Source organism: Anolis sagrei, chromosome 3 (assembly GCF_037176765.1).
Source record: "Anolis sagrei isolate rAnoSag1 chromosome 3, rAnoSag1.mat, whole genome shotgun sequence".
In the NCBI taxonomy this organism is placed as follows: Eukaryota; Metazoa; Chordata; class Lepidosauria; order Squamata; family Dactyloidae; genus Anolis; species Anolis sagrei.
Genome location: NC_090023.1, coordinates 177,049,507 through 177,064,797, shown reverse-complemented (window position 1 = coordinate 177,064,797; position 15,291 = coordinate 177,049,507). Strand labels below are relative to the sequence as shown.

The 15,291-nt window shown below is 38.8% G+C and overlaps 1 protein-coding gene and 1 long non-coding RNA gene across 2 annotated transcripts in view; one reads left to right on the top strand and one right to left on the bottom strand.

Moving 5' to 3' along the window:
• The window catches only part of MICU1 (mitochondrial calcium uptake 1), a 281,117-nt gene that overhangs the window by 107,137 nt on the left and 158,689 nt on the right, over positions 1-15,291 (top strand). Inside the window, exon 5 of the mRNA XM_060768821.2 lies at positions 5,107-5,150. Within this exon, the coding sequence (XP_060624804.2) occupies positions 5,107-5,150 (44 nt within the window). The remainder of the gene's footprint in view (positions 1-5,106; positions 5,151-15,291) is intronic.
• On the bottom strand, positions 8,777-11,349 carry LOC132771150 (uncharacterized). The gene is made up of 3 exons (XR_009631051.2): positions 11,251-11,349; positions 10,563-10,749; positions 8,777-8,943 (listed from the first exon to the last, which is right to left on the bottom strand). It is a non-coding gene; the product is annotated as an uncharacterized lncRNA (long non-coding RNA).

The following is a 15,291-nucleotide window of genomic DNA, read 5'->3' as shown; positions in this document are numbered from 1 at the left end:
CAAAATAATCAAGCATAAACTCTTTGGAGTACTTATCACTGATATAATAATAATAATAATAATAATAATAATAATAATTTATTTGACCAATCATATGATCATTTCAAATTAGAACACGAGTAAAAAACAAGGCAAAAAGGAGGACAGCAGCTGACCTTCTATTTACAGTCAGTCTTGTTTTCCTGGTTCTTCTTTCAGGAAATCTGCTCTTTTCTTGATAGCTTTCAGAATAAAAAGGCTTACTCTGATTATGCTGGATCTTTCCTGTCCTCGCAAGAGGGATGTCAGAAGATCATTTCTGTTGGGGGACCTGCAGTTGGATAATATTGGATGTAAATATCTGTCTCACAATTCAGTGTATGCTGGATAGTCAATTAAGAAATGTTCAATATCTTCCAGTTTGTTCTCCCCATACACAGAATCTCTCACTTCTTGGGATGTTACAGTACCGTCCGGTTTGCATCATAATACCGAGTTGTTCAAACCTAGCCCTAGTATATATTCTTCTTAAGGGTAGAGGAAGTGGAATAATTAGATAGTGATCTAAATGAATATTCCTTTTGTGGGAAGCTAAAAACCTTGTGGTAGAAGACCTACCTATACTCTCTAGGTCCAGCTGAGCATAGACATCTTGAGTGTGCTGCATGAGCTCTTGCCATGCCCCAGGACCCAGAGCACCCAGAAATTGCAAAGACAGGCTGATTCCAGCCAATTCATCATTCAGAGCCACCAGCCACAATGACTTCTGGTCACGCTGGACTTGATGCTCTAGATATAGGCGAGGAAGTCTACTGGTGTAAAGAACTCCTTACCTTAAGCAGCTAGAATGTGGGCCTGGCGAAGCCCTGGCAGCCATCTTAGGATAGGGAAACAAGGAGATGCCATCTTAGCTAAGGGTTTTCTAGAGGGGGCGTGTCCTAATCCAGGAAACAGAGATTAGACGACCAGGATTGGTTAGAAAATAGGGGTCAGAGCCTAGCATTCAAAAAGAAAAAACATGTACCTTTTGAACTGAGGCTTGAGTTGGCAGTTGGAATTTGACCGTTGGGAGTTTTGTCAGTTGGTGATAACAGTTGGTTGGTGTTAGATAGGAGAGCTGGGTTAATCTTTTGTGGTATTAAAGACCTAGAGAAATTAGCTAGGATTACAGATAGTGGAACAGGACCTTGCTTGTGCTCTGTTCTTTGTCCCTGAGGAAGGCTAGGCCAAAGGTTATTGGCTAGGTTCCAAGAAAGGGGGAATTTGTTTGGAATTATTATCAGCGATTAATTTCCTGAGATAATTTCCTGTTTTGTTAACATCAAGATTTGAACAGAGAACCTGCCTAAGAATTGTACGTCAAACGTAACCAGAAGCTTATGTACCAGTAACTTACTGAAACCACTATGCAGTTGTACCAGAAGAAGTTTAAGCCTGTTAAATAAACGTTTTATTTATTGTTAACACTCTATAACAACCTCTGTGTGAACATCATTGTAAGTTAAACCCTCTAAATAAAACAAACACTATTGTAACACAAAAGGGTGTTACGAAGTATACTCTTCACATACAACTCAGCCTTAATACCAAACAAAAAGGTGGCAGTGAAAACAGTTGAAGAAACAGTTTCATGATCTCCCAGTTGCCTATTTCCTGTTTCAAAAATTCCCCTGCACCTTTATATAATTTGGTTGGCAGCTTGTGGGGTTCACTATTTAAAAAAACCCTGTTCCTTTCCCTGCTAAGTTCCTTATAATTAATGGCAATTGGCTGGTATAGTTTTCCCCAGATTTCCTTATAACTGGGATCCATACAGTTTACTTTTAACAAGTAATTAAACTGTCTCATTAAGATTTGAGCTTTTACTGGGAGCATTCCTAGCTCCGCCCTTACTGCCGCCATCAGCATTGATCTGGAAAGGCCCAGGAGGGTGCGAAGCTGCTTAGCTTGGAAGGCTTCGATCTTGGCCAAATGGATGTGCCCCCAAATTTCAGCCCCAAATATAATTGTTGACAGTTATCTCTGATATTACTTTGTTGAGTGCCATGAATCTAGAGAATGGGTTTATTTGATGCCAGTTGTGGTTAGAGGTGTGCATGGATTTAATACAAATTTATAGTGACTTCCCAAGCCAGAGTTAAGCACTTTCAGGTCTCATTGACCTTGAGAGGAGAAAGTTAAGCATGTGCTTAAATTTGTGCCATTGGCTATAAAGGGGATTAAAAGTCTTCTGTCAAGTACCCTTCCCCAAAATCTGTTCAGATGGTTGCTCGTTAATATAAAATCTACAAATCCAGTATGCTGTTTGACAAATTTATAACTTTGCTTTTGGATTTTAAAATTGATGACCATGGAGGTATATTGCTTTGGCTTGGGAGAGTCTAATAGATATTCTGAATTGATTAATAACTCCATTTTCTGCACCTTGACTATTATGAACTTCCGAATAAATGTGAAGCATTTTATCATTTTTACTCGTAAACAGGTGGTGATGATATATTCTTTGCCTCAATGATCAAAGGCTGTTTTCCCACCCTCATTCCTTTCATCTTACTGTCTGAGTAATAAGATGCCATGGCATTATTTAAGATCTCCTTCAGTAACTCATTTTCTATATGCTCTTAAAAAAACAATAACAAAAACACACATAGAAGAGTCATAATTCGGAGAAAACTGTATCTAACTATTGTCAGTACCTGTCATTGTCATACAATTTTCTTTTTTTAAAGTTTTTTTTATTGAAATATTATAAAAAGATTACAGTGAAAGAGGGTGAATATTTAGAAGTAGGAAACGTTAAAAAAAGAAAAAGAAAAAAACACCACACCCCTCTCCAATTAAAAAAAACAAAACAGAAAAATAAAAACAAAAATTAAAAAAGAGTTGACTTCCATCTCCTCATCATGTGTTGCATCTCCGAAAAGAAAAATGTTTCCGTTGCTTCCACAAAATTTTTTCCTCTTACTTGCTTCTTTCTTTCTCATAGTCATCAAAGAGTGTCCAATCTGTCCTCTTTATCGGATTCCCGGTATTTTTTTTAAAAAAGTTAGTTCATCCATCTCTCTTATTTCTCTAATTTTCCCTAACCATTCTTCTATGGTAGGGATACTGTCCTGTTTCCAAAGTTTTGCCAAAGATATTCTCGCTGCCGTCGTAAGATATGTAAATAATCTGTCTTCATTTTCATCTAATTGTATTTCTAAATCTGTAAAACCTAATAGATAATATTCTGGTTTCTTCTTGAATACTTTCTTCAGGATTTTTTGTGTTTCTTCGTGTACCATTGACCAATATTTCACTATTTCTTTACATGTCCACCACATATGATAAAAGGTACCTGTCTGATGACAACCTTTCCAACATTTATCAGAAGAGTTTTTATTTTTAAGAGCCATCTGTGGAACATTTTTATCCAGTTTTCCTTTAAATCTGTCGCATAAACATATTTTAACTTATTGTTCCACATCTGCTCCCACTCTCTAAATTGGATAGGTCTTCTTATATTCTCTGCCCATTTTATCATACATGGTTTAACCTGTTCACATTCCGTTAACCAAGTTAAAAGTGTATTATAAATGACTTGAGATTACTTTTTTCTTCATCTTCAAAATCTTGTCCCAAATTGTTTCTTCCCAGGCAAAACCCATCTTATTATCTTGTTTAATATATTCTTTCATTTGCAGGTAATGTAGCCATGACATGTTCACATTTGTTTCTTTTATTTGCTGGTAAGATTTAATCTCAATAGTATTTCTTACTAAAATGTCTTTATATGTTGGCCACGCTCTCCAGCCTAACAATCTTCTTTGATGGGCCTCCATCGGTGAGACCCATAATGGTGTCCTATCATAAAAGTATTTCTTATATTTCGTCCATACTCTTAATAAAGATGCTCTCACAAAATGGTTTCCAAATTGTCATACAATTTTCATTCATTGCCGTTTCTTTTACCGAACCATATTTTTAAAATCCTATTTATCTATATTTCTGCTTCTTACATGATTTAACCTTTTAAAAAAATTTCAGTGTATGCCGAACAATTTGCAATCAAACTTTTCTAACATATTCCTTAATTTCTAATGTCTTCCAAAATAATATTTATGACAGTGAACTCATTCATTGCTGTTCCTTTCTTTCTTTGTCACTGTTTTGAAGGGGACAAGGACCTAATTTGATTAATAAAAGCAATAGTATGAAGTATAGGTTTGATTAATAAATAGTCTCGGTCTTTTCACATAGAAGAGATCAATAGAAGAGTTTGCCATGAGAAACATACATGAAAAAGGCTCACATAAACAGGGCAATAAAACACCACCACATGGAAGCTGTAAGGGAACAATACATAGCCATTCTTCGTTATGCAATAGAAATCAATTGAAGGGTCTGCATGGGAAATCTCAAGCCAGGAAGCTTAAACAGACGGGGCAGGGTAATAAACATCAGGGAGAAGCAACAGTCTCAGATGTAAGATAATTCAAACAGGAATGGTGTTTTGATGGATTGAACCAAATGGGAGCCTCAAAGGAAGGAGGAAAATTTCAAACAGGACCCAGGAAGTCCAAATGATGTTTGATAGATTGAATGATTTGTAATTGGGAAATTGTGGGGAAATTGCTTACTTGAATTATTTTGATAAACAATTAACCAGAGTATCATATGTACAGGATGAAAGGGAAAAGAGAAAGAGAGGCATGTAAGGAGAAATGTTTGAAGGTGTGAAAATGTACTTGCCAATCCTATAAAAACCTCATGAGAAGCTTCATCCAGTGTGGCGCTTTCTTTCACTGGTGCTACTCACAGGTCTCGATTTGCAAACAAAATCTGTTGTATTTCCATCTCCTCGCCATTTAGCACCTCATTGGGAAATTGGCCTCGGACGTTTCAGAAATTGCCTTTTAAAGGGACAACGTAACTAGGATCCAAATTATGTAAGCCGCTCTGAGTACCCTTCAGGGTGAGAAGAATGGGATATAAATATAGTAAATAAATAAAATAAATATAATCCAGTTTAAAATAGATAATGTAGTTTGTCTGATCTGATAATCTGTATTATATGGCAGTCTATATCCAGCCTCAATGTCATATTAGTTAAGCAATCTAATTTGCTGTCCTTGTTCTTCCTTTCAGACCTAGGTCTTGATCAGTTTGTGGTAAAACGCTACGATGGAAAGGTGAGAGTCTTTAAATTCTTATTGCATGCCAATTGTTATTTTAGCTACTTGTGGAATGTATAGTCTCTCTTATAAGACGATATATTATTTTAACAAAGCTTTGTAGGTTTTATAGCAGAGCTTGTCGGGATTTAATTTTTTTTAATCCTATGGTGAATGGGAAAAAAATACCATACTAAACAGCCTCCGTCTACTTGTCTTGCATTGCACTAATACTGGATGAACAAGATCATACTTAATTTTTTGAAAAACACTGTTCTTTACTCTTATTCTCCAGACTTCTTTACCAGCAATATTTTTCCTACTCAGCCTAAGCTTTTGCATATGTATTTGCAACAAAAATTATTTAAGAAAAACTTATTTTCATTATTCACTGTTTTTCCCCCTACTTCAAAAATGCAATGTGTAAAATAGCTCAGCTTCTCAAAAGCTGAAATGAGAAGATTACAACTTTTCTTGTTGGGTATCAATAACTATAATCACATGGCTCCTTCACACTGTGTTTAAGCCTCTACTAGAAATATGACGCTATATTTGAAAATGAGGTGCAGATTTCCAAGTTGGGTTTACCTCCTTGTTCACTTCTATACCTCATCAAGTAATTACCTTAGGGAGAAAGAAATTTGCTTACTGCCTTATTGCTTTGACTTTTTATTGGCTGACCTTTCATTTTAATGGAATACAATAATGCTGATGTGTTTTAAAGAGCTCACAGAAAATGGCCTCTGTCATTCCCACTGATGCAGGCCTAGTCTGCTTATTCTGGAGAGCAGTTGACTTCCCATAAGCCTACATGGAAGAGGAGGTTTCAACCCAGTGCCTAACCCAAATGGTCAGCATTGTAGTTGACTGCAATGAATCTTTTGTTGTTATTGTTGCTTTTTACACTTTAGTTCGTTCTGCTCATTGCCCAAATGGAATATCATTGCCACCCACCCTCTCCTCCAGTCCAGCTGGCTGGGAGGATAGACTCTTTTAATGTGACAGTAGCAAAAGGAGGTTGAATGATGGCAGTGATGGAGGTTGTGATGAAGCTGCTATCATTTTTCTCTCTCATGAGAAGGTTGTAGGAGAATTGGCTACGAAACCTTTTTACATGGCCATATACTGTCTTGCAGAATCTCATTTTTTTTCTTGGCCTTCCTGTAAAAAAGAATATTAAGGCCCCTTCCACACAGCTGCATAAAAACCCACATTATCTGCTTTGAACTGGATTATATGGCAGTAAATAAATATATAAATATAGTAAATAAATCTTGATAAAATAGTGAAGAGTAGAGACATCACATTGGCAATGAAGATCTGCATAGTAAAAGCAATTGTAGGGTTGTTGTATGTTTTTTCGGGCTATATGGCCATGTTCTAGAGCAGTGGTTCTCAACCTGGGGTCCCCAGATGTTTTTGGCCTTCAACTCCCAGAAATCCTAACAGCTGGTAAACTGGCTGGGATTTCTGGGAGTTGTAGGCCCAAAACATCTGGGGACCCCAGGTTGAGAACCACTGTTCTAGAGGCATTCTCTCCTGACGTTTCTCCTGAATCTATGGCAAGCATCCTCAGAGGTAGTGAACTCTAGAACATGGCCATATAGCCCGAAAAAATCTACAACAACCCAGTGATTCCGGCGATGAAAGCCTTCGACAAAAGAAATCGTATCCCCTGTAGTCACCTATGGATGTGAGAGCTGGATCATAGGGAAGGCTGAGCGAAGGAGGATAGATGCTTTTGAACTGTGGTGTTGGAGGAAAGTTCTGAGAGTGCCTTGGACCGTGAGAAGATCCAACCAGTCCATGCTTCAGGAAATAAAGCCCAACTGCTCACTGGAGGGAAGGATATTAGAGGAAAAGGTGAAGTACTTTGGCAACATAATGAGAAGACAGGAAAGCTTAGAGAAGACAATTATGCTGGGGAAAATGGAAGGAAAAAGGAAGAGGGGCCGACCAAGGGCAAGATGGATGGATGGTATCCTTGAAGTGACTGGACTAACCATAAAATCCCACATTATATGAGCGTGGACTCAGATAACCCAGTTCAAATCAGATATTGTGGGATTTTCTGCCTTGATATCCTGGGATATAGGAATGTGTGGAAGGGCCCTCAGTTCAAAGCAGATATTGTAGATTATCTCTCTTGATATTCTGGGTTATATGGCTGTGTTGAAGGGACCTAAGTCTCAAATGTTTATTGTTTTGGAATAATAACGCTGAGTTCTGTTGAGGAGGCAGTACAGATTTATGATATCACTCAGAAAGATTAGCACATCAGGTCTTGTTAACATTCTTTTAATATGCCAGAAATGAGTTTCCTTAAATTGTTATTATAATTTTGTCTGCGACTGGTTGTCGGGAAATGTGAATCATGTTCCAGATCTGTTTTATTTTATGTACATTTTACATATAGCTTAGTTTCACGTTAGAAGACTGACTGAATCTGTTCTGAGAATATGAACTCACTCTGCTAAACCATTTCAAAACTTTTATATTACCTGTAGTACTGTGTAAGGTGATTCTTTCCATATGTATTGTTCTATACTGCTGCTGCCTAACAGAAAACTCAAACTGTCAAGAACTTAATCTGAAAGAGAATTCAGATGAAAAGTTTTTCATAACAGAGCATACACTGAATTTTCTGTATTTCCTTGTGCACAGTCCGTACATCATATTATTCCCATATTTTTATTTTATTATTCATTAAATTATCCTGCTTTATTGGGATATCTTCTCGTGCTATGTTTTGTAGGGTGTGGGAAACCCAAACCCAGAATGTAAGTGTGTTGTATTAGTTTCCAATAAGCTTCTTTTGCAAGAGAACTCAGACTGTAGTCTGTGGTTTATATCCATCTCAGATTTCAACCTGGGGCTAGCCATTAATCTTTAAAAGCAGTGTTTAATTTTGTTATGCTTTAGTCATAATCCAGGTGTTGCCCATCAGGGTAGACGTCTCTTTAAAGATAATTAAATTAGTCGTTAAGTTTTATGCATGGAATATAGCAGTCTCCCCAAATCATGTGTTGAACTGGAATACCCATTATTAGCAGCTGAAGTAAAATGGGCTGTGCTAACTGCAAATGATTAGATTTGAACTCCAGCCAGAGCTTGGGAAAGCTACGGCCTTCAAATAACCTAACCTTATATATTCAGTGGAAGACATTTAATGTCCTCTTAGGAATTCTGCAGCTCCCAGTGGCACAGTGGGTTAAACTGCTGAGCTGGTGAGCTTGTTGATCGAAAGATCACAAGTTCGAATCCGGAGAGCGATGTGAGCTTCCGCTGTTAGCCCCTGCTTCTGCCAATTTAGAGCAGTACATGTGGAAAAGATCTTGGAGTCCTCATGGACAACAAGTTAAACATGAGCTAACAGTGTGATGTGGCGGCAAAAAAAGCCAAAGAGATTTTGGCCTGCATCAATGGGAGTATAGTGTCTAGATCCAGGGAAGTTATGCAGTTCAAAAACATGCAGATGTGAGTAGATCAATAGGTACTGCTCTGGCAGGAAGGTAACAGTGTGTCATGCTGTCAGGGCTCTGCCTTATTCAGAGGCAGAGATGAACCAAACGAAAACCCAGTTTGCATAAAACAATTTAATTAAAACAGCATTTACTTTCTGGCTGTTTGAATTGTCCAAAATATAAAACACAAAGATAGCACTCAGCCACAGAATAAACAAAAATAGCAAACACTGTTGCAGGTTCAAGATAACGCCGTAGTCAAAGGTCCAGTCCAGTGGTCAAACGCCGAGAATTCAATAAGTCTACCGTAGCCAACAGCCAGTCCAAAGATCCAAGGTTCCAGGATTCTAAGAGTTCAGGAGACAAGTCAGGATACCAAAAATCCAGAGACCTGGGGGAAAACCAGCAGCATCCACCACCAAATACTTTTCTCCCCAAGATCATTTCCAAGGCTTGCTACTTATATCCAGAAACACCCAGCTGCAGCCTACCTCTTGCACACCTCCACTCTTAATTGCTTTCACCCATGAACTCTTACTTACAGATTACTCAACCCATTAGAACTAATACTTACATCAACCCTTCCATCACCAACCACCATCAACTGCAGAACATATTACATGACACGGTGCTCCATGCCGTCGTGCTGACCACATGACCTTGGAGTTGTCTGTGGACAATGTCAGCTCTTTGGCTTAGAAATGGAGAACAGCACCAACACCCAGAGTCAGGCACGACTGGACTTAATGTCAGGGGAAAACCTTTATCTTTTTACCATAGGAATTCTGGGAGCTGTAGTCTATAGCAGGAACATTTGCATTTGGCGGGCATCAGGTTGAGGACTGCAAGAATATGGGGGTACTATGGGGAGATTTCTTTTGTTTCTGCGAACAAACAGCTAATCATACTGCGATATTGGCATAAACTGGAAGCATTTCACTAGTTTCTCTTCTCTCTTTTTTCTGCTGTTAGTAACTACTAATCTCTATTCATTACATTTTAGCAGATCACTCCCAAATGTTACTGATCTTCTCTGCTTTCTATTATTTCTTGGTTTTGAGGTGTGGAGCCTTCTCGTTCCTGAAACATTAATTGATTTTTGTTGTTCCTTTGTTCTGTGGTTCCTCCTGCTATGATGTGTTCTCTGTAATTTGTTCATTTTTATTTTTGTAACCAAAACAGTTGCTCACTTTCTTCCCTTTCTTCCTAACCTTTTCCCCTCCCATCAGGACTTTTGGCAGGTACTGACTTGTCAGCATGTTGCTTCAACCAATTTGTGCTTCAGGTCTCATGTGCACCTCCTTTGAAAAGGGACAGTTTATATTTAGCCTCTTTCCCCATTAATTTAAAAAAGACTGGTTTATTTGGAGTGTGAAACAGCTTTATGTTCTGAAATATGGCAGCTCAATCTAGCCCAACAAAAATATGGCAGCAAGAATTAAAGGTTAGGCTCTTTCATGTACAGAATTAATTTTGGTAAATCGTCTGAGTAATGTGTAATTATCCTTTCCCTATGTTTCTGCAATAACTATTCACTGAGTAACAGTGGTTGATTTCTACTGTGTGATAACATGAAAGCAATAATCTTAATTTTTTTGGAGCGAATAAAATTAACTGCCTCCAATCTATTAACTATTTTTATATTTTATAAGGAGTATATGCATTATGTGATTTTGTAGCTTTCATATTTAACAAATGCTGGCCCAAGAAAGAGGCACTGTGAAATTTGGTCAGATTGAACTACATCAAAGTGAGACAAAATAGGTTCTGTCGCATTTAGCCAGATGGAGATTAAATGGAAAAGCCATTAGCCATTCCCATGGCTTTCAAAATATTATGAGCACTAGACAACTCTGCAAGGACTCTAGATTTCTGATTTTTAAAAGGTAAGAATGAAAGTGGGCCATGGGATAAGAGTCGCTGGTGGTGCAATGGGTTAAACCCTTGTGCAAGTAGGACTGCTTACCAAAAGGTCCGTGGTTCAAATCCAGGGAGCAGGGTGATCTCCCGTCTGTCAGCTCCAGCTTCTCATGTGGGGATATGAGAGAAGCCTCCCACAGGATGGTAAATCATCTGGGCATCCCCTGGGCAACATCCCTGCAGACAGCCAGTTCTCTCTCACCAGAAATAACTTGCAGTTTCTCAAGACGCTCCTGACCCGAAAAAATATTTTTGATAAATTAGATTCCGCTCTGTAGTGATAAAGATTTCAGGATATTAAAGTAGTGTAGTCACAATTTTGATTAATCCATAAGGGATTTGCAGTTATGCAAAGGAAGAAATTGTGGTGATCCTCTGAACCTCAGAGGGTGATATTTATATTTATTCAGAAAGCATTCACACTAGAAGGATCCAGTCTAAGATATTCAGTTATTGCCTATATAGCTTGACTGTTATCTCAGAAAGATTTCAAGGACAGTCCTGACATGAGCAGAAGAGTGCTAAAACCTGAATAGCTGCAGAGTTAATGCCTGAGCTTATTAATATGCCTTCCCTCTTTCTATCACTGCGTGATTTTAACTGAAAGGTACTGAGGGAATTCAAGGAAAAAACAGGATAATGATAAAAAATATGTTTCTAATTAAATGCAGTGATCTCTCTATAAAGCTCCCTAGATCTTATATTTGCTGATGTTTATGTCTAGCATACTGTACCAATGCCTTGGGGTATTTCCAAAGGAGAGAAGTCTTCTACGCTGAGTAGTTCTTTCAAATAAGGATGCATAATTTCAAATTGCAGCAATGCTGTGTTGCGTTGTCTCATTGACAAATGCATACGCTTGTGAAAGAAGCAATGATGGAAGACTCCCCTGAGGAACGCCTTTTTAATATGACAGATTATGGCCTAAGCAAATAGGGCATTCCTTCGGAAGCAATTGAACTCTTTAAGAGGCTTTTTATGATGGGCTTGTCAGCTTGCTAGCATCGGAATATCTGTATTGACAGACACAGAACTGCAATTATACTTTTTAAGATACTAAGAAAGAACTTGCCCTACAGCAGTTTTAGCCCATTGAGACATAAATAATTTGCGACACATTTTCAGAAACTGATGGATCTGCTTGCCTTTTTGAGAGAAAGGTGCTCATTCCCCCAAAAAGTTTAGGATTTACCAACTTTGAGTAAATTAAAGTTGGTATCACGGTCTTATGTTTCAAGCTTGAAAATCATCTAATTATGGACCTTAGTGAAAAATTATGTCTGGATGTTACCCAGATGACGCCGGAAGTTTTACCATCCTGTGGGAGCCTTCTTTCAAATCCCCGCATGAGAGGCTGGAGCTACAGACAGGAGCTCACCCCACTCCCCAGATTCAAACCGCCGACCTTTTGGTCAGCAGTCCTGCCAGCACAAGGTTTAACCCATCCCATCTATATAAATAAAATGTAATGTTCGTTTGTGGGATTAACATAACTCAAAAACCACTGGATGAAATTACACCAAATTTAGGCACAATACAATGAGTGACCATCACTCATAAAAACACTGAAAAACACAGCAGAAGAGACTTTAAAAGCCAAAAAAAATACAACACATGCACAAAACCACATGTACACACAAATACACGGGTATACACATATACACAAATTCACACACACATATACATAGACTGCAACGCATGGCAGGGGATGGCTAGTAGGCCATATATTCACAATCATTTCCCCACTCTCAGATTTTTCTGAGTATTTCTCAAAATTGCTCCACCATATGACAATTTGATAAAATTTGTTGAAGATTCAATTGAGGCAGAGGTTAGGGTTTACACTAGTTTCAGCAAAGTTTGCTCCTGTTTATCTTCGTAGACTTTTGGCTTTAAAATGCTATGTAAAATTATAGGATAATAGCCTTGGTTTTCAAAAATAGCCTGTCAAATTTCATGCAGCTAGTTGAAAGAAAGAGAGATCACCTCTTTAAATCACAGTAAATGGTCCCAGCTATTGGGCCTCTGTTTACTGGGCTAATGTGGTATATACACCAAAACTGCATATCCATAAATAGTGTGTTAAAAAAGCCTCATCTGATATTCCAGTTCAGGCCATAAAATCTTCTGCAGCCAATCATCTATCCCATGTAGAGCAGGGGACACCTGGTGGTGCCGCGGGTTAAACCGCGAAGCTGCTGAACTTGTTGACCGAAAGACTGATGGATCGAATCCGGGGAGTAGGGTGAACTCCCACTGTTATCCCCAGATTCTGCCAAACTCGCAGTTCGAAAACATGCAAATGTGAGTAGATAAATAGGTACCGCTTGCAGAAGATATTGGCACTCCATGCAGTCATGCTGGCCACATGACCTTGGAGGTGTCTATGGACAACAGCAGCTCTTCGGCTTAGAAATGGAGATGAGCACCATTTCCCAGATTCGGACACAACTAGACCTAATGTCAGGAGAAACCTTTACCTTTACTTTACCTTAGAGCAGTGGTTCTCGACCTGGGGTCCCCAGATGTTTTTGGCCTTCAACTCCCAGAAATCCTATCAGCTGGTAAACTGGCTGGGATTTCTGGGAGTTGTAGGCCAAAAACATCTGGGGACCCCAGGTTGAAAACCACTGCCTTAGAGCAAGAGTCTGGGACCAAAATGTGGAGCGCTTCTGAGGAATAATCGAATCATAGAATAATAGAGTTGGAAGTGACCACATGGTCCATCTATTCCAACCCCCTGCCACACAGGAAAGGACTAGTGTTGAAGCATTCAGGAGGAGAAAATGAATATACAATTCAGGGGGAAGGTAAACAAATTCCTTCTGCTGGAGAGGAAGACACAACATTCCCATGAGAACATTCCTTTTCCCTTTCTTGCTTTGCCCTGGTTTTATCTAGAGTTGATTCTCATCAGATGGATGGCTTCTTATTGGAACAGCCTGCCAGCCAAAGTAGGGGGTAATTATTGAATTGGATTGATCCACAATTAGCAGATCTTTGTGGCCACTGTCCCAGCCTCCAGCTAGTTCCTGGGGCGCCTCTGTAGGTGCTCCACAAGGAACTGGTTTTCTTGAATCCACATTCTTCCTCAGATTAAATGCTTATTACTCCTAATTACTCTTATGTCATCTCATTTTCAGCTTCTTTTAAAAATGTCCCAGATTATACTCAGCTAACTTTACTAAATTACCTTCAGTTGCTGCAAACTGAGTTCAGAGTGTCAACGTAGTCTACATTCAGTTAATTCAACAGTGAAGGGGGGGGACAGATGTTGTCCTTCAGTTAGTTCTGGGAAAAGTAAACTGCAGCACCTTCTCCTAGCTCAGGGTTCCTCGGCCCGAGGGCCGGATACGGCCCTCCAAGGTCATTTACCCGGCCCTTGCTCAGGGTCAGCCTAAGTCTGAAATGACCTGAAAGCACACAACAACAACAACAACAATCCTATCTCTTCAGCCAAAAGCAGGCCCATACTTCCCACTGAAATACTAATAAGCTTATATTTGTTAAAATTGCTCTTTGTTTTAATTATTATATTGTTTTAAAGTGTTTTTGCACTACAAATAAGATATGTGCAGTGTGCGCATAGGTATTCATTCATGTTTTCTTAAAATTATAATCCGGCCCTCCAACAGTTTGTGGGACTGTGACTTGGCCCTCTGTTTAAAAAGTTTGAGGATACCTGTCCTAGCTGGTCTGTTTTTTTTATTAATAAATTGCCGTTGCCATCTTGACCATATTATGATGTTGCTTGGCCTCTCATGTCCTAGTTTTCATTTGTGAAATATTGCAGAAGTATGAAATTCTACAGGACAAGCTGTGATGTATGGACCACGTCCTAGTTTGTCAACTTGCTTTGCTCAGGGAGTGAGCTATGGCTGTAGGGGTCTGGTAATAAATCTACTAGCATCTCTGCTAAAACACAGAGTGGCCTTTTTCATGCTGATACAGACCACTAGAGGCAGCTTGATGATCCGTTATCAATAAATCCTTACCTCTCACAGTTGCATAAATGTCTCATTCTTTTTTCAGAGATGTGCGGAACTCAATAACAATTCTGCCATTGACCTTCTATTCTAAAGCATAACATCACATTGATTTTAGAAGATACCATATGTGCAGTATTCTCTCTATCACAGATGCTTATATTGCCCTTTTAAGTGAGATTTTAATTATATTTAAAGTAACTCTTCTTGGCCTTTGAGCAAAAGAATGTGAATTGGATAAGACAAGAATATACCAGTAATATGACAGCACAAATTGCTCCTTGAGTTAAATGATTTCTTTGAACAGATGTGTAGAACTGTTTGTGAATGGTGGCTAACATCAGTAATGGGGAATGCAAAATATGTTCTGTCCCTTTTCAAGAGGAATTTCCTTCTTGCTTTTGTTGCAAGGGGTCATCCCTTGCATGATCAATTCTTGCTGCCTGTGAAGGGTCTTGGGACATTGATGTCATGTTTTATTCCTGACTGTAGAATGCTAGCCTTGCATTTCAGGTGCGGCTTTTTGAAATGGTGATGGATACTTATTCTTTTGCTGTCAAGGGCTACATGTATATTTCTCTTTCTAGCCTCTGAAGACCACCAATAGTAGAAGTTCCCATTGGTTGCAACTTTTACATATGAGGAAATTTTAGAGTAAATCCCTCCCCAGTCCTGCAAGTTCTGTTGAAATCCTTTTTCAAATTGAGCATATAGAACAGTGGTTCTCAACCTGTGGGTCCCCAGGTGTTTTGGCCTACAACTCCCAGAAATCCCAGCCAGTTTACCAGC